Genomic DNA, 27,134 nt, shown 5'->3' with positions numbered 1-27,134 from the left:
ACAAATGTGCATGGCATAGTCATACATCAGATACGTGATGTAATAAATACTTTATTTCATAAAAAGATCAAACCAGTTTATAATGTTTCTGCTTTCTAGGTCAGTTAAGTTACAATAGACCCTTTATTTCTTCACTATTTACTCTGAAATATTTGAGCCCATTTTAAATGGTTCCAGTACGTATCTCCAGGAATCCAGTGAGCTCCTTTGTTCATCAGCTCAGTGTCTGCCCTTCCTCCATGCTGCTGTCTTTCTGGGAATGGACTTGAGTTTATTGATTTCTTTTCACTGAGGAGAGGGTACTGGGAATTTAAATTTCCACATGCTCTGACCTGTGTCCCCGGCCCTCTTTGTGTATCTCATTTTGAGAGAGCATTCCACTGAGTTGTCTAAGCCGTTCTGGAGCATTGGTCTGGAACTTGAGATCCTCCTGCCTTGGCCTTCCAAGTAGCTGGATGTGCGGCCTTACAGCTCCAGGCTGAGCTGGTGAACTCTTACTGCGTCTGGTCTGCCTGAGCCTGTCCTCAGCCTCCCTGTGGCCTGTGTCTCTGCACCTTGTTCTCTGCTCACTGCTGCTGCCAGTTGTCCCTCTTGTCTCCTGGAATTCAGTCATTTCTATTTCCGATTTTTTCCCTTGCTGTAGATCTTTAAAGCTTTTTCTTTTCGTCCTTTCAAAACTGTGCTTCTGACTTTGAGGTTGAGGTTGCCTCTTCCTTGAATACTTGTTTATAAGGAGGTGTGAGCCTCTCTTCAGTGGTGTTACCCAGAGGTGAGAGCTGATGTCCCTTCTCAGAGTACACTGCCTGCCCCTCCCCAGGAGGCCAGGCACTGTGCCAGCTTACTTTCCCGGGCAGTGTCTCCTGTGATCTATGAGCTGGTATGTCTTGATTTATTTGTCGTTGGTTTAAAGTACTGAAATCTCATTATGTTGTTGATGCTGTAGGATTTTAAAGAGTGATTTTCGAAGAAACATTAGGAAGTCCTGGGATTTAAAAAAAAAAAAAAAAGTCTTATTAATGGTTCATTTTCTGCTTCAGAAATTAAAGATGTGCTTTAGAACTTGGGTTTACCCTCCATTTTAGTCTAATTTGAACAACTATTTTAGGAGAAGTCATGGTTTTACTTAATGTGAAGTGAAGAAATATTAGAGTCACAGACCCTCTCTAAAGAAAACAATCTCTGAAATGTTAAGATTGGGCTAAAACCAGTATCTGTGGTGTGAAGTAGGAACTGTAATCGGGAAATAGCAGTGTTGTGCAGCCTCTCCTGTGGGTGTGGTTTTCTTCATTACCTTTCTGTGTGGATAAAAGGTAACTCAAGATATGTTTAATCCTCCTGAAAATGAATCCCCCATGACTCGGCATATTAGTCTCATGTCTATGATTTGGTGAAAAGTTTTTAAAAAGCAAGTTGGAAAAATGTCTGTCTTCATATCCTCATTAGGAAACTTCTTTTTAATTTTGTAGTCAAATCAGAAAATTAATGCCCGTTGGACCACAGAGGAGCAGCTTCTAGCAGTGCAAGGTATACTAAAGATAAGCAGTTATTGTTCTTCATCACGATTGACTGTCATGCAAGGTGCCCACCGCAGTCCTCCCTCCTCTAGCAGTGGGTCACCGTGCCATCCTGGTGACCAGGGATTGTGTATTGTGTTTCTGGGTGTGGCATACTGAATCTGTGAATTTAGAGTTCTGAGGAGCAGAGCTAGTCCCCTGGTGCTCTGTGGCTCAGCTTTAGGGTGTCTCTGTCACACTGATGAGTGCTTATAAACATACATGCTAAGGTTTTTACTTGTCTAATTTCTCTATTTGATAAGTGTGAGGTGAATGAAACTCTTAACTATGTGCTTTCAGTGTGTCATTTTCCACAGAGATAGATGACTGGGTTCCTTTAAGAGGCCATAGACACTACGCATGTGCTACCATGTCTGGTGCAGTTGGTGAGAACACTCAGTGGCTGCACCCATGGACAAATGGGGAACGTTGTAAACTTGGGTTTTCTTTTCTTCTGTTCTGATCTGCTCAAGGGCAAATTGTATATTTTTGTGTAGGATTCTGCTTTGCTTTAAGATGAACTCTCTGCAGAATTCGTTGTGTGAATTAAATGTGGTCTGCTTATTGGTTGTGAGCCCTCATTGTGTTGCGTGGGAAGAACTTTCTATTGGGGCTGGCTGCTCTGAGAGAGGGGCCCCCGGGAAGCACGAGCAGAGTTTATAATGTTCCCAAACATCCTCTTTCTCTTTGCTTAGAGGTTGCATTATGTGTGTTTGGAACTGTAGCCTAGAACTCTGCCAGGGGTTAGAGCAGACAAGCCTTTCATTCATCACAGCCTGCTTGCTTCCACCATGGTGTTGCCTGATAAGAACTGACCCTGGTCTGCAGTGTTTGCTTAGTATGTTAATTCTGGATCATGATGGATACTATTCCAGCAAAAAAAAAATTTCTGAAGAGAACGTCCAAGGGAAATTTGGGGTGACCTTTCTCCACACAGCACTTGAGATTTGATAGTGTGCTGAGCTGCTCCCAGGGGCAGAATCCACAAAATGGAGTAGCTTGGTTGCACCAAACAGAGCTGCACCGAGAGAAAGGGCCACAGTGAGATTCCTGTACACAGCCTGAGCTGTGTGTGCTGGCAGCTAGAGGACAGTGTTGACGCCTAGAGTCACACATCTCCTTCCTGCTGAGGCATGGCCAATGCTCTGTGGTGTACATTTAGAAAGTTACCTTTAAGTAAATTACTCTAACGGCAGTCTGAGTGGAAGTGTGCTTGTTCTTGGGTTTTTTTTTTTTTTAAGGTCCTTCTAAAATAATGTATTAATGCTTCATTTTTAGTTCTTTAGACTAAAAATTATTTGGAATTTTTGTTTGGCCATTTTGTTTCTATTATTAGTACATAAATTAAAACAATATGTATCTATTTGTATCTAACGTAGTTGTTGTACAAGGACTAAAGTATGCTGTTTTGTCCAATATGCCCACACATTGACATAAAGACCTAAAAGTCTATCTTAAAAACAGTGTACTACAGCGGGATCCAGAGGCCGAGTCTCTCTAGTTGAGATGTGTGCATAACTGTAGTGTCTGTTTAATACGCAGCCTTTGCTAGCAAGATGCTACTTAGCAAGCAATTTTTTCCCTTATATTTGTAAGAAATCTTTACATGGTAAATTCTTTAACAGACGCTTCAGTACTTGAAAGTTATAATGAATTTGTTTTGCTATTAACATGTTTTAATTTGTATCACAATATATTCAGGATATGTGACACATGTATACTTCTCTGACACCCTTTGTGTAAGTGTTCTGCCTTACTCAGAATGCACTGTTAGTGACCCAGGGAAGTGAGAGGTGCTATGGTTGAGATCAGTAACTCAATTTGAATATACTTCTGTGGTAACTCTTTTAAAACCACAAGTACAACAAGATTATCTTCATTGCTAGGGTTCAAATAGTATATCACACCTTTCCTATTGTTACCAACGGGTTGCTGACAGTTTAAGCATTTCCCTTCCTCCCCCATCCCCCCCACCAGTGGAAAGGGGAGACAAGGATCAGTCAGGTGTGGCAGGAATCTGTGTGCTTCTGTAGCTTCCTCATGCCCATTCTAGTTCTGCTGTGATCTCAGTGGGACATCATTAGTGCCAGTAAGAATGGCTCTTCTCCATGTGTATGACCTTTTTCATGTGATACAACAATTGACTGGTCTCTGAAAAACATACACTTACGTGGTAGCTCAGGAGGAATGTGGCATGTAGTGCTTACTGTTGTTGTTTTAGTCTACCTCAGAAGTATATTCATATTCTAGTGCTTAGAAGATTCAGCTCTCTGATCTTAATGCTATTTCAGAAACACACACACACACACACACACACACACACACACACACACACACACACACGGCAAGATGTCAGCTTTAGATGTCAGCTTTCCCTTTCCCTGCCTCTAGAACAGGGAGCAGAAGCCCCGTGTCCCAGGACTGGGCCTGGGTTGAAAGTTGCCGTCTCTTAGGCACTTCATACTATTGATCCTTTTCAGAGAAATGAAGTTACAGATCTAGAAATTGCCTTTTTAGATTTATCTCATAGGTAAGAGCCCAAAACAAGAATGGTTCATGAAGCAGGAGGCAGATGGTTTGACCACTGATAAAATGTAAAGACGGCAAATCTACTCCACACATAATCAAAAGGGAATGCCAGAGGAAACTAGTACTTTGGTGTCTTAAGGACGCCCTTGAGGTGTCCTGCCTGTCATAACAGCGGCGGTGAGCACAGACACCTTAGAGTCTGTCAACCTCTGGTATGCCACTTCAGGCCACCACTCATTCAAATCCCCCACTGCTTTTGGAGTGAACTTATTAGCACATGGAAGATGTGAGGCGGGACCCAGCGAGCAGTGGCGTGGAGGACAGGCCATGGTTTGGACTTCACTGTCTGCACAGTCCTTAGGGTCTGTATTGGAGCTAATAAACTAATCTGCAGAAGGCAGAAAAAGGCATATCCCCAGAGATGTGAGTTTAAAATGTGTATCTTGGTTATTGAAAAGGCCATATCCTTAGAGTTCTAGATACCAATACTCGTATTTCAAAATAGATTTTTGATAGACTTGTATTTCCCAATTATATTAAGTACATTAAATCTCTTTTCACAATAAGAAATCTTGTTGTGAGAAACAGGGGCGAGTCCCTGAAGTTTTTCTGCCTTTGAGCCCCTCCCACTGTGAGCGCTTTGCTTTCTCTTGTCTCTAAATACCAAAGCAATGTCCATGCCGTCTGTCCGTCCTGACTTCTGAACCATGACCATAATTGGGAAACGCTGTCTATGAGGTCCTAAAGTACGAGTGGACACAGTCCTCCAGCTGAGTCTGGGTTATTCAAGCAGTACCTGTGTCTGTCTTTACTAGTAAGACAGACACATTAATAAGCAATGTTTGAGACTATGTATGCCGTGGTATGTTTATGTCAGATGATGCAGAATAGTGGCGGGAAGGTGTGAACCATCATGGTCCCAGTGTTCTTAATTCCCAGACAAACTTTTTTAAAATTCCATCAAATATTTAAAGTAATTACTTGCAAGAATAGGAAGTTTTAAAACCTGACTAAAAGCAATATTTTCCTCTCTGGTTCTGGAGGGGTCTCCAGTGTTCCTCTGCTGACCTTTGAACCTTTTGCCCTTAGAGGCAGACTGTCCACTTAGATATGCCTTAAGTTATTTGATGGATTTAACCATCGTATTTAAACTTCCTTACTGAGGGAGCATTGACTGCCTTGCTTGTTACAGACCATGTGAAGAGCATGGGCCACCTCTCCCCAGGGTACAGAGTGAGACTCTGGTGCCTCTGATGTGGTGTCCTCAGCTTAACTGTTCAGTGCTCTGTACTAGGCTGTCCTCTGATTCCCTGACTGAGAGTCTTCTGAAGGAGCTGTCCCAATGCAGCAGCTGGCTGCTCACTGTTGTGTAGACCTTAAGTGTGTCATCGTCTAGACAATCTGCTGATGCCTACTACTTTGTATAGGTTTTTAAAGGGGTCCATCTCCTGAGCAAAACAAACTGTTGAATAGTTCTAGGAATATAAACATGATCAAGCATTCTACCATTGGCAAGGGAAATGGATCAGTCAGTAAAAGTACAAGGCACTAGGGCTTTGGTTCAATCCCCAGGACCGAGATTAAAAACCAACCAACAAACAAAACCCAAAACAGGTATGGTAGAGTGCACTTGCAGGCCCAGTGCCGGGAGGCAGTGACTGGCAAATCCCAGGGACTGTGGACTCTGACCTACCAGCTTCAGCTGCTTGGTGAGTTCCAGGATACAGAGAGACCCTATCTCAACAATACAAGATGGATGGTACATGAGGAACAACAGCATCTGAGCTTGTCCTCTGGCTTCTGTATGCTCACGTATAGATGCACACACACACACTTCAAGACACTGTGTTTGGCCCTCATAGTTTGAGGAAGTACAAGAGAAGTAAGCCATTTGGTAAAGAAAACTCCATTTTTCTGAGCACATTATACAGCATTACAGAAACTCCAGTAGTGCTGTGCATTTTCTCCAGATGTTTCCACATCATGGTGAGAAACTCTGGAGTTTTCAAAACACAGGAGCAAGCAGGTGGGGCTGCCCCAGTCTAGAGGTAACTGCTAAGGAGCTTCAGCAAATACAAGGGCTGCCTGTTCCTGGGTACATTTGTTCTCGGGACACCAATTAGGATCATCCACCAAACCAGAGGGATCTGCATAATAGTGAGGGCTTCACTTGAGTTCATCATAAGCATGCCCTGTGAACTGAGAAAGTTCACCGGAGTCTTCAGAAGCACTAGACTCTTCTGGGAAGTAGTTTTCAGTTTAGGGTCTGTAATGTTGCAAATGTAACAGGACTGATGCCAAAATACGACTTGTTAAGCCAGAGAAGAGTCAGGAGGGGAACAGTCAAATGAAATCACAGTCTGGGAGAGGGAGAGAGAAAAAACTAAGTAGCTTAAATAGTAACTAAGTAGCCTTTATGAGCATTAGTGAGCATCCTGCCTGGCTTCTATCAGGTTCGTCCTGACTGGCTTCTATCAATCGGACTCCCTTCTGTGCAGCTGCCCTCAGGCTTGTGTTTAGACTTGGCACAGAACCCTTCTAAAAGCTGCTACTCCCCAAGAACACATAGTGTGTGTTGACAGTCACTACCCTGGGTAACCTGAGATTTCTGTTGCCATATAAACCCTCAGTGTTACTAGGTTTCTGTTAGAATTCACCTTGAACCATAAAATTAGGTTTGGATTTAAAGATAGTGTGTTTGTTTATGTTGATTAAACATTATAACTGATGTCTGTGTTGTCATGCATGTCTTTCCTTTAGAATAGAACACTCATGAACGAACATGTCTTACAAACCCCAGTTTCTGTTTAAAGTGAGGTGTAGTTAAATATTAGTGTCAGTCAAGTCAGCTAGGTAAATTTATTTGGAGATATTCCCAAATTCTCAGTTCAAAGAGTAGGATTTAAAAGCAGAGTCGTTTCCCGTGAGATGGTATTTTCGGTGTTTCGGACCCTTAGTGTTGGGGAGAACACCACTGTTGCAGTGTTAGTACGTCTTTACCTCACACTTGTCTTTGATTGCACTAAGTGGCGAGTACTTAAGCTTCTTTGTCTTGGTGTCTCTCTCATCTCTTTCATGAATGATTATTTTCTGATATAAATACAGTTATCAAAGTATAAATCAAAAACTTTGACTTGTATTTTGAGCAAGATACATCGATTTCTAAATATGAATTCTTGTATTTCTTGTGGACCTCAGCTCAGCAGATTATCACCCATTTTAAGTTCTGAAGCACAATTGTTGATCTCATAAACAACAATCAGCTTCATAAATCAGCTGCTGCCGTTCCTCCTTGAGCAGTATGTGCCCTTCTTAAAGTAAGGCAGGGTGATGGGCACAGGCCTGATTCTCCCAGAAAAGACAGTTAGGAGTAGATGGGCTAAAAGTATCTTCCCTTTCCATAACCCATCAGATTGTGATGATTCTGATTTTATAATTTAATTATTTCTATTTGTTGGTACTCTGTGGGATAGGCAAGTAGTCATGGTGAAGTTACTAAGCCCCAAGCTATGTTGCTTTTCATCATAGGGGAACCGTACGGCATGCTCAGTCCGTTGAGGGGATAAAGAGATGGCTCCTTCCCATCCAGTTTTGTTTACAAATGGTGTTGCTCAAATTTAGGTGACTGGCTACTAGGGAAATAAATGAATGTGGAATTGAGGATGGAACAAAGAATTCAATGCTTTACAATAAATGGACTATATTTGAGAGTTCAAGAGAGGATTGGAGAAAATAACTGAGTATGTAAAAAAATGGTAAGTTTCTGACTGTTCAGTTGAAGGCAAGTGGCTGGCTCGATGAAATGACAAAATTGACGGTTTTCATCTGTGACCTTGATTGACAGCTTAGCCTCTGCCTCAGAACTGAGACCTGAGCAGAGTTTATCAGAAAGGTTGTTCATTGCTGGTATTTGTGTGTGCATGATGTATAGGACACACAGCTCTCCTTACTGATCCTTCACAGGTGTATTATTTACTTTGCCTTCCAGGTGTCCGCAAATATGGTAAAGATTTTCAAGCTATTGCAGATGTAATTGGCAACAAGACTGTTGGCCAAGTGAAGAACTTCTTTGTAAACTACAGGCGTCGGTTTAACTTAGAGGAGGTATTGCAGGAGTGGGAAGCAGAACAAGGAACCCAGGCTTCTAATGCTGATACTTCTGCTTTAGGGGAGGAGACAAAAAGTGCTTCTAATGTGCCGTCAGGGAAGAGCACTGACGAAGAAGAGGAGGTGTGTTTGTGTCTGGAATTTGAGCTAATCTGAGCTGAGGAGCCCCCCTTCTGGTGGTGTGCTGTGAGGGTGTGTGAGGACTAGCTAAACGAGCATAAGGCTGACAATACACTTCCTCGTGAGGCGCCTCTGACTGCTTAGTCATAAGGACATGCCAGCTTCTGGTCCTAGCAGAGCGAAAGTGTATTATTTCTACTGTTAAGCTGTTTACTAATAAAGGTGTCTGTTTGGTAGCCTTGTTGGGTTTTTTGTTTCTTGTTTTGGGGTGGGGAGGGGGGTTGTTTATTTTTTTATCTTGTTAAAAATAAAAGAAGCCTGTGCTTCCAATAAACACTGGTGTTACATTTTTTGTTTTGGTTTTATTTGTTTTTGTTTTTGTTTTTCCTGTGACAGCCCAAACTATATTGTATCAAGTTTGTTAGGACTTAAATCTCACACGTGTATTTTTGTTTCCTCACCTCTAGGCACAGACCCCACAGGCTCCTCGGACTCTGGGTCCATCACCTCCTGCCCCATCATCCACTCCAACACCAACAGTCCCCATTGCCACTCTGAACCAGCCTCCACCACTTCTTCGTCCAACACTGCCTGCCGCCCCTGCTCTTCACCGGCAACCTCCTCCACTCCAGCAGCAGGCTCGGTTCATCCAGCCACGGCCAACTCTCAATCAGCCTCCACCACCTCTCATTCGCCCTGCTAACTCCATGCCACCCCGCCTAAACCCAAGACCAGTGTTGACCACGGTTGGCGGTCAGCAGCCACCTTCACTCATTGGGATTCAGACAGATTCACAGCCTTCACTGCACTAATTACACTGGACAAAGGCTCACCTATCATTGTACCAGTGCTCATTTGACTGATCCAAACGAGGCAAACTAGTCTGTCCTGTGGCAGTGGTCTAGCCTAAGTGGGTGCTCTCACACAGGAAGTGTGGCAGTGGTCTAGCCTAAGTGGGTGCTCCCACACAGGAAGTGTGGCAGTGGTCTAGCCTAAGTGGGTGCATACACAGTGGACTAGTATAAGTGGTATGACACAGCAGGAGGTCTCTAGTTGGCCTCCTTTCTAGTGTCCACTGTGATCTCATGGGAAGAAAAGTATTCTCTATACCAAGGGGTTTTTGTTCATTTTTACTGTATTTATTTTGTTGAGGTTTCTTATTTCCTGCCTCTTCATACTCAAAACCGTTAGTACAAAAATATTGACTTAGGAATTGTAAAAAAAACAAAACAAAACAAAAACTCCTTAAGTTCCTTAAGGATGTTTATCTTTTTGCTTTTATCTTTAATTTAAATTTTTTAAAAAACACTTTCCTATGTTAGGAGTGCAAGATAAATAGCCTGCATTTCAGATTTTGATATGTTCATATTTAAGAAATTATAGCTTCATATCCCTTTTTTCAAAATATGTTGCTTTTTTTCTAAAGGAATTTTAGTATATTCCTTTAAAAGAAAGCAATTAAATCAATTGCAAAGCAATTATATGAAACCACAAAGAATGTATTGAACCTGCTAATCCTTTAACATAGTTTGGGGTCTTAGTGCAAAGTCCTTGTTTAAAGGTCATTGACCCTGTTATCTGTCAATAATAGAGGTTTGGAATCACTCACATGCAGAAAAAGGACTTAAAATTTGGTGAGATATAACGTTTTTTAAGTTCTTTGAAAATATTAATTTTGAAAAAATGTTTCTAAATGCTATTTGCTTTTAGCTAGTATCTGCCTATGTTGGGAATTTAGAACAATCTTTTGTCGGTTATGTAGAGATGGTGGTTATGGAAACATTTATTTACAGTTTATCTTCTGAACTTAAGGTTCATACTCACTACGAGGATCTGTGTTTGATACAAAGAGTGTTGGGTTTTTTTTTTTCTTGATGAATCTGTTATACATCTGAATACATTTGTATGATCCTTACAACCAACCTGGGCTTGTGGTTTGATTTAGGGCTAAATCATCGGCATCACAAGATGAACTTAAGAATTCATTGTGTTATTGCAATAATTGTGCCGTTAACTAAAGTACCGAACCCGCTTTTATGAAGAAACAGAGACTTAAGGTCTTTTTATTCCAACACAAAATCATTAGCACCCACAAAGAATATTTTACAATGACGGCATTTCAACAGCGTGTTACTGACAGCTTTGATAGAATGACTTCATATTGGAAGCGTGGCTTGCTACAGAGGGACAGATTGCCAGGGCCGCAGGCTGCCCACATCAGAGGGGTCATGTATTCCTTAAGTACTGGAAAAATAGTCCCTTTATGGGCTCTCCAGCCCACTGGTCAATTTTAATTTTCAGGTTTTCCTTCAAAAGGACCCTCTATTCTGATATAATTGAAGGTGGCTTGCAGGAAAGGCCCTTTTTTTTCCCCCCCTCATCAGATCACCTTAATAGTTTATGCCCCGTATAAAATGTAACTGATCTAAAAAATAATATTAAAGAATTTATACTTATTTTTACTTTAAAAGCCATGGAAGACGGTTATGTATCTTAAACTGTCTAGAGCATTTTTGGAAGCACTTGTCTTGTGTATGTGCATATTATACCGCGACAGCTTTCATTGTCTTGTCTCTCGTCAGTAGACCTTCAGTGCAGTCTGTGGGAGATGTCTGTCAAGTTGTTCAGCACCAGCATCTGTCCAGATGTTCAGTATCTGTGGTTCATTTAAAATCTGTTCTGACACAGACATGGGCTTAGGTGCTGTATCTGAGGGATATGTTGCAATTTTATTTTACAAACACTAGAGCACACAGTAGAAAAATCGTAGTTTCATTAGTAATATGACACATGTATATAGTGAGATGTCTTTATTGTGTGCTTTGCATATTTTGTAAATATTTTGCACGTCATTATTTTACTTTTTTTTTTTTGTTTGTTTGTTTGAGCAGTGTTTGGCCTGGAAGAGTAATATGCTTGCTGCTTAAAGGATTAAAGATTTAAAGGTGTCCATGTCTTCTATTTTTATATAACCTCATATTGTATGAGAATTTAGGACCTCTTCACTGTGAAATTCTAAGTACTGGTTTATATATATATAAAGCAAAGCCTAGAAATCTCTTAATGACCATTTTTGTTAATTCTGAAGTTATCTTTTTGAGAGATCTACACCAAAGTGTTTTTATAACATAACTAAAAATAAATCACATTGTTGCTACAACTGATAAAATTAACAAAAAAGTATTTAATTCCAGTGTAATATGGATGGAAACAAAGGTAAGTTATGATCAAGAGTGAGCTTACAATTGAGTAAAATAACATACCAAGTGAAAGAATGTGAAATTCTGTCTAAGTGTAAACCAACTATGTGGACCTGCTTTTAGCTAAGTAGTAGATGTCGGGAGGAAGCCAAGAGTGACAATCTGTGTTCCCAGAACTATGGAGTACTTTGGTTAAGAGTATAAAGCTCAGTTTGTCAGGTAGGTGTGTTATATTAATGCTCCCTCCTGTCCTTTAAAAAAAAAAAAAAAAAAAAAAAAAAACTAAGCCTTGGCTAAAATGGGGACATCAGGACCCTGGGGAAGAAGGTAGCTTAGGACTCAAGATTCATCATTCTTGGTGGGCTTCTTCAAAGTCAATAACAACCACATTCTGATTCAGGAAATCTATGAACAAGAAACCAAAATGTGTTACACTGTTTTTAACTTAGTTGCTTAGAGGCCACCTTATTCCTAAGGTGGCAGTAACTGAGTGCAGAAAGAACCCAGCTTAGGAGCCCTGCTGTATTAGGTCAACAAATGGCTTCATGCTCACTAGCTTCTGTAAGTAAACACTTTTCCATGAAAGATAGACAGACAGATGGACAGATGGACGGACGGATAGATGATACCAAGAATCCAGTAATTGTTCAGTCACAAGACTGGATGTCACAACAGTCCTGATCTGGTGCTGGAGTCCAGGGGATCCCCTAGAGAGCTGCTGGTCTTCAAGCTGTGTTGCAATCTGAAAGAAGTGGGTTCTGATCCCATTGAAAGAATGACTGCAGGAAAAGGCAAAAGAAAAGCTTCCTTCTTCCATGTCCCTTTATGTGGAGTGCCATCGGAAGGTGTGGCCCACATTAAAATGCCTCTTCCCAATCCAAAAAGCCTTCATGGGTGTGGCCAACTGCTTGGGTTTTAGCTGATTCCAGATTGCTCAAGTTGACACCTAGGATGAGCCATCATACATACAGTCCACCAAGATTCTCATCTTTGTCTGTTACTGAAAGTCCATGATGGCACCTGGAAGTCTTTCGTTTGTATTTTTTAATTATCATACAAAGTATCAGGTGTTGGCAACTTCAAACAAACTCCACCAGGCCCACCCCCAGCCTTTCCTTGGATCTGTGCTCCCCTCTTGAGTTCCCATGTCACATCTTTGTCCCCTCCCCCTTCCCTCAGCATGTCTTTTATCCCTGAATACTTAATGAGGATGAGGAAGCAATGAAAAGAGATGGTAGTTGCATTAAGGTGTTTGCAACCTGTCATTAACAAATTAGAGACTACTGATGAGGGTGGATTTTCCAGATGTGACATCTTAGGACTCTAGCAAGAATTTGGGTGAGCAAGGTTTTTAAGGACAATGGTGGGGTGCTGTTAGAAATGGGTCCAAGATCCCAGGAAATGACTACACAATCCGAAGTATATAAGCAAGGCCTGTATATGCATGTGTTTATGTGTATGTATATATATACACGCATTTGTCAAATTGAGCAGGCAAGCGAAACTAGCAGGGGCCTTGTTGGGTCCTTACTACAAACTCAGAAACCTTGTGCCTGACTCTGGCCAGTTGGCCCCCAAGCGTCAGAGCAGATAGCAAAGAGGCAGATTACAGCATTGAGAAGAAGGGGCAACCTTGAGCACATATTTTGATTTCAGGAAGTGCTGACCCTGAAGGAATTTGAACTTCTGCCAAGGGGCTTCTTTACAGTCTTTTAATAGAATTTTGTCTTATTTACTATGATAGAAAAGATAGTCCATTTTGCTTACATTTCCCAAGATATGAGGTATGAGACAGAAGAGCTAACTGTCTTCAGGGGTATACACATTTTCCCAGGTATATAATAACAGCAGGTCTAGATTCAGAACAATAAGACCCCTAACTAAAGTGCTTCCTCACACCGACACCAGACGCAAGAAGTGTGAAAAGAAGAGGCACACAGACTCAATGTGCCCACAACAAATGCAGAGGGTGGGATTACAGGGATCCTGTATCAGCTAGCAGCAAGGCAGAACAAAAGAGACGTGGGCATTTCTTTGGTTTCTAAGCTAGAATTGCAGCTACTGTATACATAGTCTTAGAGAATGCATTATGTGTATGGATATTTTGCCTGTTGTGATGGTTTGTATATGTTTAGTCTAAGGAGTGGCACTATTAGAAGGTGTGGTCCTGTTGGAGTGGGCGTGGCCTTGTTGGAGTAGGTGTGTCACTGTGGGCATGGACTTTAAGACCCTCATCCTAGCTGCCTGGGAGTGAGTATTCTGCTAGCAGCCTTCAGATGAAGATGTAGAACCCTCAGCTCCTGCACCATGCCTGCCATTTTCTCACCTTGATGATAATGGACTGAACCTCTGAACCTGTAAGCCAGCCCCAATTAAATGTCATTCTTATAAGAGTTGCCTTGGTGTCTCTTCACAGCAGTAAAACCCTAACTAAGACACCTATATTATGTGTGTGGATATTTGCCGGCTGCTGGGGACTACTTCACTAGTGAACACAGTGCTGGCAGCCCCCAAAAGGGCATCAGTTCCCCTGCAACTGGAGCTATACACTGTTGAAAGCTGCCTTATGGGTACTGGAAATTGAACCTGGGTCCTTTGAAAGAGCAACCAGTGCGCTTAGCCACTGAGCCATCTCTCCAGCTCTGGAAGAGTATCTTTAAAAACAAATTTTATCAGTTTGAGGAGATCTGCCCTCTGCCTGTCTTTTTGTTGTAGTCAGCCCCCCGACAGGCAGAGCTGAGGGCAGAGTATTTGATGGAATGGGAATGACCGTCTACTTTAAACTCACCGGTGTTGGTGCAACACACTCGATAAGCCAATGAGTCTTCTGTGCACACCACAAACAGAGGCTTGCTTTCTGCTGGGGATGGCTGCTATACCGTCCTCCACACATGTCACCTGATGAGCAGGCTTTCCACTGTAGCCTATGACAAGTTAATTATGTAACTTCAAGCCCAAGGAGGTTAAACATGCAATTTGAAGCCCAAGGAAAAGATGTTTCCTCCTTGTCTGGCCATATCCACTGTAAGGTGGGTCATTGTACGTTTGGTATTTTGTTTTGTTTTTTTCAAAATGATGTTTATATTGATTCTTTGAGATATTTATATCATCCACCCAGATCACACTCACTTCCCAGTCCTTCCATGTCTGTCCCCTTGCCCTTGTGACCTACAGCTTCCCCCCCCAAAAAAAAAAGTCCAATTTGTGTTGTTCACATACTCACTGAAGCATGGTTAAACTTCTAGTGGTCAGCCCCCTAAGGAAAGCCGAGTCCTTCTCTACTGTACCCCAACAAATGCAGAGAGCTGCACCTCAGTTTATCACAGTTTTTAAGAGTTCTCTTGGGCTGGAGAGATGCCTCGGCCATTAGGAGCACTGACTGCTCTTCCAGAGGTCCTGAGTTCAATTCCCAGCAACCACATGATGGCTCACAACCATCTGTAATGGGATCCAATGTCCTCTTCTGGTGTGTCTGAAGACAGCAACAGTGTACTCATGCATTAAATAAATAAATAAATAAATAAATAAATTTTAAAAAAAAGAGTTCTCTTTGATGGCTTCCAGTTTAGGCTGCGGGTGGTTATCATAGAGGCCTTCCGTGCCTCTCTTTCTCAGCTGCATCTGCAGTCATTGAGGCCATCGCTGCCAAAGTAGCTTCCTTGCTCTCTACAGTGGGCTGGAGCTCAGATAGATCATGGCTTCCTCATGGTTTCTGAAAACAGCACAGACCATGAGCATGGCCACCTGCTGCAGCAAGACCATGGACCCAGACATGGCCCTTGGAGGCAGCATAAGCTCAGACATCACTGTGGCCTCAGGTGGCAGCAAAGGCCACTCCGATCAGTATGGCCTCTGCTGGCAGCACAGCCCACTGACATCAACATGGCTTCAGGCCGGAACGTAGACCACAGATATCTGCAAGGTATTTGGTGGTAACATGGGCCACAGACATCGACTCGACCCCAGCTGCATCAGGACCACACATGGTCTTCATGGCACCATGGGCCATGGTGGTTCCTCCATGGAGGTCCAATCCAGAAAGTGAACCGTTCCCCATCTTGGGCCTCTGCCATTTCCCACAGCTAGGACAATCCGGTGGCCTGGTAGCATGTTTGGAGATGGGGGATTAGCACATCATCCCACTGACCCCACTATCCACCTCAGCCCTTTCTCACACTTCTCTGCCTTCACGGCTCTAGCTCTGCCTCTCCGCATAGCACACACTGCTCTGCTCTTCCATCTTTCCCGTCTCCATCGCACATTTGTTCATTGTTATTAGCATTCTGTCTAAACTCCACCCCCACAGTTACCTGGTAATAGCCTGGTAGGCCTGGCCCACTATTAAAGGGGCTGCTTGCCTTCTCTCTCTCTCTCTCTCTCTCTCTCTCTCTCTCGTTCTCTTGCTCCTCTCTTGCCTCTTGCTTCTCCCTGTCCCCTTCTGCCTTCCCTTCCCTTCCCCCTCTTTCCACATACTCATGGCCGTCCTCTACTTCTCTTCTCTTCTCTTCTCTTCTCTTCTCTTCTCTTCTCTCTCTCTCTCTCTCTCTCTCTCTCTCCCTCTCTCTGCCTCTACTATCCTCCTGGTTCCCCTCCCCATGCCCCAAATAAACTCTATTCTATACTATACCGGTGTGTGGCTGGTCCTTCAGGGGGAAGGGAAGCCTCAGCATGGGCCCCGCTGAGACATCCCCTTCCCCCATACCTCTCCACACACCCACAGAACATATTCTTTCTCTTTCTCTTTTTCTTCTTATAAACACATCAATAGTAATGGCGTCTGCAGGCCCCGGGACAGCCTTCACCCTGTCCAACTTCTGCCTACCTGCCCTGGAAATATGCTTTTTGTCCTCAACTAACACATGACCTCACCAGTCTTGCTGTGTAGACTGAGGGAAATAATATATTTGACCAACAGGTGGCAGCCTTCCCTCTTCATCAGACTGCCCAGTCACATCAGCCAATTAAATAAACCATTGGTGGTAGGCAACCGGAGAGTGTCCTTTCCTTCTGCAGAAAGAGTTTGCATATAGTTCAGTCTTTCTCTTTATAGGTGAATCTAGTTTAAAAACTAGTAAATCCGTTTACTGTTACATAGGCTATTGAAATTAAATACTGAATATTTTCAAAATACTAAAACTGCTCAAATCTGGCCCTGTCTTTACTGTCTTCATGCCTGATGACACCTGCAGAGACATCTTCACTTGTCTCAAAACAAAGCAAAACAGAACACAAACATTCTTGGAGGTATATGGGAAGGGTAAAACACGATGTACATAGAGAAGAAAGCAAGCTGGGTGTGATGGTGTACGCCTGTAATCACAGTGTTCGGGAGACAGGGGAAGAGGGCCAGAGTTCGAGTGAGCCTCAGCTCCATAGCAAATGTGAACCAGCCTGGGCTACAAGAGACTGACTCTGGGATCAACACCAGGAGCCAGGAACATATCCTTCACTTCTGAATACTTCTGTGTTGGCACTAAGAGCACTGGCTACTCTTCCGGAGGACCTGGGCTCAACTCCCAGCATTCACATGATGCTTCACAACTGTCTGTGACTCCAGGTCTGTCTTCTAGCCTTCACAAGCACCAGAAATACACATGGTACACAGACATGCATGCAAGCAAAAAAAAAAAATTTAAAAAAATTAAATGTGTGTGACTGCACCTCCCCAACCCCACCAAAAAAAGTCCTATCTGCCTGTGGAGTCCAGTGGCCACCATTTGGAACACAATAAGAACTTATTCTATCCCAGCTTGAGACTTCATCATATCAAGACCTTGGGTCTCATGTTTAGAACAGATTGCTTCTTTTCAGAACGATAGCTACATTATTCATTCCAGACATGGTCTTTCCTGTTTATATTGTCTGTTTCCTATGGTGTCTAAATACATAGGGTCCTGTCACCTTGCAGCCACGTGAAAGGAGGTAGAAGGTAAGGTAAATGGGTGTAGTGTGTGGAGAGTTAAGGAGGTGAGGATTTGGGCTCAGTCTCTTTCAGTTCTCACAAGAGTAAGCTGGTCCAGAGTGCCAAAAGCATGCCCACAGGCCATCGCCCCACGGAGGGTTTAATCTCGCTAACCAAAGATTCTGGTCCCTAAAGCTGCTGCCCAGCTCCAGTGCACACCTGTGTCCACTACTTGTAGAGCGAATACATTGTAACAGCCCTGTGTTTAGGAGTTGGGAGGCCAGGATTCAAGCTCTACCCTTGGGTGGGTCCACTCAGATAAGAGTGGTAGTTCTCGTAGTTCAGGCACGCTCCACCAGATGGCTCTGAAGACCAGGAGCTGTCTGGGGGAGCATTTGACAAGAGAACAGCAGAGAGACTGCCAACGTTACCTTACGCTAACAGCAGAATTAGGGCTGGCGGATTCGTGCTGCTCTGCAGCAAGCTCAGTGAAGAAGTGATTTGAGCCATACCTGTGCTCTTGAGCAAACGTGTCTACTCGAGAATGAATAGGTTTGGGGGATTGGAGGGAGGCTGACTGAAGAGCAAAATATATACAATTCAAAGGTACATAAGGTACTAATGTTTCTAGAAAGAGAAGCCTAGGCTTTTAGGGTCTGGGTGATTCCCAGGATCTAGGGGGACCAGCTCCAGTGAGTTCCAGGCCGCCACCCTAGAAGCCTTACGCCCAGTCTCGTGCGCCATGACCATGCCCCCGTCCTCGGCCCCACCTCTTTGCGAGCCACCACGCCCCCACCTTCAGCCCTGCCTCTTGGGCGCCCTAACTACGCCCCCACCTCAAGCCCCGCCTCTTGGGCGCCTGACCACGCCCCCTATCGGCCCCGCCCCTCCCGCAGACCGCCGCGGGGGCTGGCCTAGCCCGCTGCTGAGTCGAAGCGGCCTAGCACCCGCCGCCGTAAGGCGCCAGTGGAGCTCCGCGAGTCCAGCCGGTGGCGAAGGCCGGGTGAGCTGACCGTCCCGGCTCCTCAGAAACTGAAAGCGGCTCAGGGCGATGGGTCGGAGGCGTGTGTGGTAGCGAGCGGACTGTGGCGATCTGGGACACTCGTGCCCGGCCCGGGGTACTTTTGCAAGACTTGTGAGCACAGCCCATTAACGTGAGCTTAATGCCAGGGACTCAAACCTGCCCCGGTGCTATAGCGCGTGCTCATTTGGAGACAGCACCCGACTCTGCAGAAGGTGAGTTCCAGATTTCAGCAGCCCCAGGCGCCTAGAGGTGAGCACTCACCGCAGGTTAGGCGGAGACAGTTCTCACACCATTGCTGGACCCCCTTGCCACCCAACTGCAAGGGCTGACAGTTCTAAGGACAGTTCTGAGGACTTTTGTTGCGGGTCCCTCTGGGCCACTCTGGTTGGCTTCTTTCTTCCTCAGCCTCTCCACTCCGTCTGCTTACTTTCCATATTTGGCTATTTCAGATTTACTTTCGTGAGAACTCGGTTTATCTCGCTGCGGTAGGCGCGGGGCTGATCCGGGTCCGGTTGTGGGCTAAGGTCTGTGAAATGAGAAGAGACTCCCTCCACCCCAACCCTCCAAGGCCTGTGAGAAAAACATCCAGCCTGTTGCAGTAAATGTCGAGCATAGGTGTGGTATGAAAACTAGATTAGGGCCAAGAGGACAGTTCCCTTTTCCAGGAATATATGCCTTTTTAAAAAAAGTCTTCGGGAATACTTAAAAAGCAGAGAAATTGGGTAAAGCATTTCTGAGACTAGAACTTCCTGGGTGTTTGAGAGATAAGTTTAGACAGCAAAAGTCTGGGTTAACAACTTCTCCAATCCAGTTGCCACCATCTGATCGGCTTCATAAAGCCCAAAGCCAGAGATCTTAACCCAACTGAGGGTCTGGATGAAAACCTGACACCTTGGACAACTGATTTGAACAGAAAAGGTAGAAATTACAGATGGAAAGATGGATGGGAGAGGAAGGTGGAAAATGCAGTGAGCTCAGGAAATGGGTTGTCTCCAGACCCTGGACTGTAGTTTCCCTGGGTCTCTCGAAGGGCTAGCTGTGGAAAGGGGCCATAACAAAGAAGAAGGACTCTCTCAGGGTCCCCGGCTGAGGCCCGTGGTATGGGAGGATGGCCGACGTCAGCGGAGAACCCATTGGATGTGGGTGGATGACATAGGGGACTGAGCTTTCCTTTTTGGGGTGTCTCAGGGTGACTTGCAAAGTGGGGGAGCCAAAGCCTCTTAGACTAGTGGAAGAAACATCTTTGTGCAGTCACAATCTCTGCTTTCCTGAGGGGCCTTGAAGAAAACGGAACCACTGAATGTGAGACTGCCCCTTATGGCTCGTTTGCCCCTCACTCATGTCACGTGCTCTCAGTTTGTCCCCACGACACCCTTGTGAGTCAGGGTAGCTTTGCACATCCCCCAGATGTTGAGGGGAAGCACCGAGTGTCAACAACCCCTGAGCTCTGCTGCTGGGCCAGGCGTGGGACTCTGAGATTTCTGCTTAAGGACTGTCACCTTGGTTTCTCAGAGAGCCACAACTGCCTACCTTCCCTTTAGTCTGAGGGATCATCAAAAGGACTCAGATTCCCCTAAGTGCCTCTAGCATCTGTTCCCAGCAATGTGGGTAAAGTTCTCCTGGAAACTGCCCCTGACGTTGTGTGAACCAATGCCACTCTATCCGCTCAACCAGCCAAGTGACTGGGGCAAGATCTGTGTCTGATTTTGTGGCAACCTGGAATCTGGCATCGGTTAGCCTAAAAAGATGTTGGCAGCATTCAGTTTATTTAGGGTGTGTCTCCCAGTTACTGAGGACTGGTGTTAGTGAGAGTTGATTAGATCCCAGGAATAAGATTAAGATGCAGGTTATAAATAACCTATCACATCAGATGAACTTCTCTTTCCCAGAAAGAAGGGAGAGGTTCTGCTCCACCTGATTTCAAGCTGGAACTCAGAAGTGATGAGCAAACCTCACAGCAGAGAATTGGCAGCAGCTGAGCCTGAGCCTTCTGAGGCGACTGACTCTTATGTTCCTTCCAATATATGTTAATTAGAGGAAGCCAAGATTCTCTGGACAGACAAGAGAACCAGTGAGGAGTTGGCCCCAAGCTGAAGGTTTAAAGACTTAACAAACCAGAGGAAGAAGACACCGGGACAGATGCAGTCTCTAAGTGCTTTCTCAGCCTGGGTTGCTTCTCTTCCAGGGTTCTTCTGGGCAGGAGCTAGAGCTCCTGCAGAGACTGGTCAGAGTAGGAGGGGTGGCAGGTGCAATATTTACCAGCATGAGAGACAGGGAAAGGTGAATCACTCTATAGGACAGAAACAAAAATACCAAGGGCTGGGGCACCTGCTGCCACCACCTTAGGACTGGACCAGAATTGATGTCTTGCTTTGCTGAAAGAAAAGTACTTGAGGAATTCCTATGCATGGTCTCTGGCAAGCCCTGCCTTATGAGGAAGTGAAATAGTAGCAGACCTTGAAATAAAAGTGAAAATACTCATTAGTCCTGACAGAAACTCTAGTCCCCAGCACATTTTGCATATTGGTATCTGCAGGCAGCTGGCTGTGATGTTCTAGCAAAGGCAGTGTGCCCTGCACCCACAGCTGCTGTGCACTGTGCCCTGCACTCAGGTGTGCAGGCAGTGTGAAAGCCTGTGCTTCTGTGTCCTATGCCCTGCACCCAGATGTGCAGGTAGGTCCTCTGCATCAGGGACAGCCCAGAGAGCAACTCTCATTTCAGCAGCCTGGTTCAAGCGTTTCTCTCCTGAGCAATCCAAAACACCTCTGGAATCTCCCCACAGCCTTATCTTCCTTCAAGGCCAAGCTGAACTCCTCCCAAACCGACAGAAACCTCCACCACCATGAACCCCCATGTGTGTCTTCTTCCTGAGATGCTCCCTCTGCTGTTCCCCATTCTGCTCCCCCTGCTCCTCTCCTGCTCCTTGGTCTCAGCCTTCTGCACTCAGCTATTGACATGGGATGCCCTGTGTTTCCCAGAGTTTCTCATCTCCCAGGTTCCCTGGAAGACTCTGGAAAGAGATGTCTGCACTTTGAGCTTCTGCCTCACTGGGTTCCCTGCACCTGCTATGCTGCTCTGAGGCTTAACAGAGGGCTCCTGCAGTCTGATAATCCTCTGTCCCCAGCGGGCGCCTCACAGCTGTCCTCCAGCCTGTTCAGCAGCCGCCTCCTTGGACCCTGTCCTGTCCCCACTGGCATTCCCCAATGTGGCCTAATTTCTCCCATACTCCTCCTGCCTTGAAGGTGCCAATGCAGTTACGTCTGGATGCCAGTTTTGTCCCTAGATTCCTGTCCTGGAGTTCTTTCACTCCGAGGCTTAAACTACATTCTTAAAGAAAGACACTTGGCTTCTGTAGTATTACCCACCTTGATTGGCTGTAGTGTCTCAAGAGCTCCCAGGACACTCTTGTCACTCATGTCAGCCACTTTGGCCTACCAGTTATCCCAACTGTTGCAGAATCTGCTGTTGTCTCCCTGTTCTTGTCAGCTCCCTAACTAGGCTCAGAGCCTCTTTCCTGGACACCCTGAAGTATTCATTTACTGTCTCCAGGTCCAGGTTTGATTGTATTGTTTTTTTCTTTCCACACTGCTGCAGAGGGTCTTCTGGTTAGCACCCATTGCTTTTGCTGTGTCAGAGTGTATGAATGTGGGCTGCATAATCTGGTGATCTTAGATTCAAATCTGGATTGCTTTCTTTTATTTTTGAGACAGAATCTCACTATGTAGTTCAGGCTGCCCTTGAGCTCCCTTTGTAGCCCAGGCTGGCCCATAACTTAGCAGCAACCTTTCTGTGTCGGCCTCCCAAATGCCGGATGCACAAGAAGCAATCACGTCCAGAGTTTTGACTTTCTGGGTGTGATTATTTGATCAACAAAAGTTGCCCAACTCTCATGATCATCTGTTGTCCCAGCTGGCTCAAAGAGGTGGTGCTGTCTCCCACCTCGACAGGTAAGATGAGCCAATATCCACATCAAGTCCCGTACCTGAGAGCTCAGGGAGACGGTGTGTTTAACAACACTTGAGCTATGAGGTCTCTGGGGCCTTCAGGAGCACATGCCTGGCCTAAAGGCGTTAAAGTTTAAATAAAAAGCAGACACAGACTAGCAGATGAACTTCCATGTGCCAGGGTAAACCAGAAACCATGCCATCCTGTCCTGTTGCTTTTCTGTCTAGGCCAGAGACCTCAGGGGCAGGGGTGGATGGGTGGGGACAGGAACGGTGGAGATTAGCTAGAATGCATCTCAGGCAACGTCAAACACTCAAGGCTTGGGGCCAGGACTCTGGGTCCTTGGGAAGACTCAAACCAGGCTGCAGCTTTGAGAACAAATAACATTTGGTAGACGGCCAACACAGGGAGGAGCAGAGGGAAATAAATCAGATTGGAGAAGTAAACCAGAGGCTCCAAGTCACCCGGAGCAGGCAGTAGTGGGATGGGGCTGATGAGTCTTCCTGGTTCCTTATGGGTAGCTTAGAACTGGAGGAGAGGGGTTGGTGGGTGGGACAAACTAAGCAAATATTGCATAGGGCCTTCAGAGAGAGAAGCTGGCAACAGCCTTGGGTACAGCCTAGGAAAGCTTGTGGTATCTCCCAAGTCAGCATAAATTGAAGACAACAGAACAACACCTACCCAGCAGGCAGCTCACAATAGTCTGTAACTGTGGTTCCAAAGGTTCGAATGTCCATTTCAGGGCTCCGCAGTCACTGCGTGCACATGGTGCACGTACACATATGCAGGCAAAACATGCACACATAAAAATAAATGTGTTTTTAAAAGAAGCAGAACAAAATGTCATGTCAACAAAATCAGGTGGGATTCAAGGGACATAGGCAGACATGGGTGTTGTGCCAGCGTTGTAGCCAGGGGGGAAAATGAACTTTACACCTAGAGGTAACTCTGGAGGCAGCAGCCAGGGCAGGGATGTCTGCTCCGTTTGGATGATTTGGAAGTTTTTCTTGGAGTGTTTGAGGTCTGCAATGGTGCAGGTGGGTCTCTCAGGGAGGTTGTCCGAGTTCAAAGGAGAGGTTGGGTCTCCATCATTTTATACTGTCTCCCACGCCAGCTCAGGGTGCTTTCAAGGAAGCTATACAGTATTTGAAAGTACTTGTTGTTAAATCTGAGCAGTCAGGGGTTAAGTGTGTCACATGCTGCCACAAAGACAGACAAGGGGAAAGCCAGAATGACCAGTGGCATATAAGTCACGAGTGGCCTGGACAAGAGAAGTTTGGGGGTGTTAAGAGTCTTTCTAGGGAAGCTGAGGTTATGTGGGCTAGCGGGGATGAGACACAGGGATTCCAGGGACATCTGAGAGAACCAAGGCCTTGGCTCTTCACAGTTCTGTGAGAGCCTCAGGACTGAATGCTGAAGGATGGAGCTGACCAGTGTGGAGAGGTTAATGGTCAAGCAGGTGAGCAAGAGTGAGAAGCCGCCATAGACGGTGCCCAGGAGTTCAGGGCAGGCGTTTATCAGCTGGGGAGTTTGGCTGAAATCAGAGGTTACCTCTGCAGACAGAAGGCAAGGGCAGATCAGGGGCCCCATGCAGGGAGACACACAGGTGTGTCTGGCAGGAAGCAGAGGCTGTTCTGGTCTGATGATTTCTATGTTCTTCTGTGCAGTAGGAAGTAGTTTCCCGGGGAGGCTGGAGGGAGTGGTCAAGGTTTGTAGAGAAGAGAAAAGTTTGAAATAGATATTGAAAACCCAGAGAGGTGAAAGCGAAAGGCTGGCCTCACACTGTTGCCACAGTGACGTCTGGTGAAAGAGACCCTGGCAAATGGGATTTTAGACCTAGGACTTTGTGCAGTAAGCACCTCGGGGTGTGGGACCTAGACAAAAGCCTCATGGACATTGGTTGACTTCGACTGTTGCCTGTTTTGTCCATGCACATCTTTCTCAGCCCTTTCCTGTTTACCCAGGCGACCAGTGCTCTGAGGTTGCTGCTTCCTCTGTGACTCTTCCCTGCGTGAGTGGAGAACACCGTTCAATGTTTATTCTCTCCACCTGCAGCCCTCCCCAAGTCAGCCACCATGAACCACCCCTTGCTCTCCCTGTACAAGTTCAAGGTGCACAGATAGCTGGTATAAAACATCTTGGTCCCTGAGTGGTGTGCGCAGTGGGAGGCTGCTGCTGGCTATGAAGTGTCACCCGCTCAGTCTGTTCTGAGCATCAATGGTGTGTGATGCTCTAAGGCCTGTACCTCAGAAGAAACAGCCTTGCTCCCATGGTACTTTATTCCAGTGGAGAGAACAGAGAGCAAAGGCCATGGTAGCAAGTGCAGTGGGTGCCGGGTGTTGGGCTCTGTGTTGGCTGATGGGTTATGCTTAAAGCGAAGGAGCAAGAGGCATGGCCGGTGGAGCAACAAGCAGAAGGCAGTTCTGTTGTCAAAGGGTACATGAGGCCATTGTGGCTGGAAATGCCGACAATGGAGGAAAGTAGAAAATGGGAACAAAGAATGAGGACCACAGCACATCAGCCGAGACTTTCAAGGACACCCTGAGTGTCAAGGGGCCCTGGCAGCTGAACAGAGACAGAGCCAACTTCTGGGTTTTCTTGTTGTTGTTGGGTTTTTTGTTTTGTTTTGAGATTATAATACTTCATTTCTCACTTCCTTTTCCTCCCTTAAAACCATCCCAAATATCCCTCCTTGCTCTTTTTCAAATTCCTGGCCTCTTTTTTTTTCCCTTAATTGTTGTTTCATGCATATATGTATATACATTATATATTCCTAAATATAACCTGCTCAGTCTGTATAGTGTTACCGTACATATGTTTTCAAGGCTGACCATTGGAGTGCTCTTCCCTGGAAAAGAGCATCGCTCCCCTCTCAGCACTCCTGAGTTTCCTGGAGTTCTCTGTGAAGGGTTGAGTCCTCATGCCCACCCCACCCCCAACTTCAGCATGTCTGTTGTTCTGCTTGTTCCACCCACATCTGGTGAAGCTGTATGGGTGTCGCTTCTGACATCACTGGAGAATACAGTCTCACAGCAAACTCCCTGCTCTTCTGTCCCTGCTCTCTTGGCTCTTAGAAGCTCTCCCACAGTGTTCCCTGAGCCTTTCCTACTGGAGGGTTTTGTATGTGCGTCCACTGGGAGTGGGTTCTACCAACTTCTGTTCTTAAAGGGGTCGTTCTAGCTACAGGCTGTAAGGGAGTAGGCAGCTTCAGAGGCCAACCTTGAGACCAGTGCTGTCACCAGGGAGGAGATGGCTGCAGCTTTGGTGAGGGTAGGTGTACTAAAAGCAAGAAAAGCAGTTTGATGGGGGCTGGCTGGAGGTGGAAGGTTGGCAGGATTTGGTGTTGTGAGATAAAGAGGAGCCAAGGATGATGCCCAAGTTATGGCCCATGCCAACAGGGTGAGGACAGAGGTAGTGACGTTTCACTGGGATGGAGAAGGACTAACAGGCGCAGGTGGAGTGGGCATGGATGTTAGGTTTGTATCACTAGCCAATGCTAGTGGAGGAGGTCATTGAAATGAGGCTGGGGCTCAAGGGGTGGGCTGGAGTTGCAGGTAGGATCAGAGCATCTAGAGTTGAAGACAGGAAGATGGAGAATTCAAGTGACTGAGTTCAAAGCTAACCTGGGCAACTTAGTGAGACCCCCATCTCAAAATGTAAACACGGGGCAGGGGCAGACTCAATGATAGAGCACCTATTTAGCATAGATGAGGTCTTAAGTTCAATCACATATATGTGCACACACACATTCTGTCAGTCTCGGCCAGGTTATATATATAAGGTGTTTATAATATCGAAATGAGTTTCTTTTATTTAAATTTGGATCTCATTTCCATGATATCTTGTTATATATATATATGTATATATATTTGCATATATATATTCACTAATGTTTCAAAACTCCAAATTTTTAAAAATAAACTAAGATTCAAAATCTAATCACCAAGTGTTTTGGATCAAGAATGAGCAATATGTGTTTAAGTCTCTACTTCAGGGGCTGGAGAGATGACTCACTGGTTATAAAGCACTCGCTGCTCTTGCAGAGGAGCTGGGTTCACTTCCCAGCACCCACGTGGTTCACAGCTGCTCTTGGCTCCAGTTCCAGAGTATCTGGAGCACCCTGGTGCCCACTGTAAGGCACTGCACACACTGCAAACATCTCCAGTTCCAGAGCATCCAGAGCACCCTGGTGCCCACTGTAAGGTACTGCATACACTGCAAGCACTCATACACCTAAAAAAGAAATCTAAATATATAATATATAATATATATATATATATATATATTATATATATATATATATATATATCAATGAGACATCATATGGGGAAAAAAGACATAATATGATTTGTGAATATATCTTATTCTGATGTCTTTGCTGTCTCAGTGGAATGATCTACAGACCTCTCTATAAATTTAGCTTCTGCTTAGAAAATAATTTAAATATCTTACAAATATTAGTACAAAATAGTAATATGTTCATAATCAAGTTAGTACCTGGTACATACCTAATAGTAACTATGTTCCAGAGATACTATGATTTTAATTATTTCATAAAAATATTGGAACAGTAACGTAGGAGTAAATCCCTAATTTTATTTTTTTTCTAATTTTATAAAAAGACAAGATATAGTTTAAAATTTTGGCAAATTTCTAAGCTGCCATAGTATATGAGTAATAAAGTTGGAATGTTAAATAAAAAACAAAACCAACCTCTTCCCTACTTACAGCTGTATGACTTGAGGCAAGTTATG

The 27,134-nt window shown here is 45.0% G+C and overlaps 2 protein-coding genes across 5 annotated transcripts in view; both read left to right on the top strand.

Moving 5' to 3' along the window:
* Nucleotides 1–11,257, top strand: part of Rcor3 (REST corepressor 3) — a 38,774-nt gene extending 27,517 nt beyond the window's left edge. For 2 of the 4 annotated variants that reach the window (XM_034512975.2, XM_034512978.2), the window contains 3 exons: nucleotides 1,467–1,524; nucleotides 8,071–8,312; nucleotides 8,777–11,257. In XM_034512975.2, coding sequence (XP_034368866.1) covers nucleotides 1,467–1,524; nucleotides 8,071–8,312; nucleotides 8,777–9,121 — 645 coding nt within the window. In that variant the 3' untranslated portion in view covers nucleotides 9,122–11,257. The remainder of the gene's footprint in view (nucleotides 1–1,466; nucleotides 1,525–8,070; nucleotides 8,313–8,776) is intronic. The other 2 variants (XM_034512977.2, XM_034512976.2) reach the window with 2 other exon arrangements.
* Nucleotides 11,258–18,303: 7,046 nt separating this feature from the next.
* Nucleotides 18,304–27,134, top strand: part of Traf5 (TNF receptor associated factor 5) — a 44,285-nt gene continuing 35,454 nt past the window's right edge. Inside the window, exon 1 of the mRNA XM_034513432.2 lies at nucleotides 18,304–18,647. The gene's annotated coding sequence lies outside the window, so the exon portion shown is untranslated. The remainder of the gene's footprint in view (nucleotides 18,648–27,134) is intronic.

Source organism: Arvicanthis niloticus, chromosome 10, assembly GCF_011762505.2.
Source record: "Arvicanthis niloticus isolate mArvNil1 chromosome 10, mArvNil1.pat.X, whole genome shotgun sequence".
In the NCBI taxonomy this organism is placed as follows: Eukaryota; Metazoa; Chordata; class Mammalia; order Rodentia; family Muridae; genus Arvicanthis; species Arvicanthis niloticus.
This window is presented reverse-complemented; position numbering and strand designations above follow the sequence as displayed.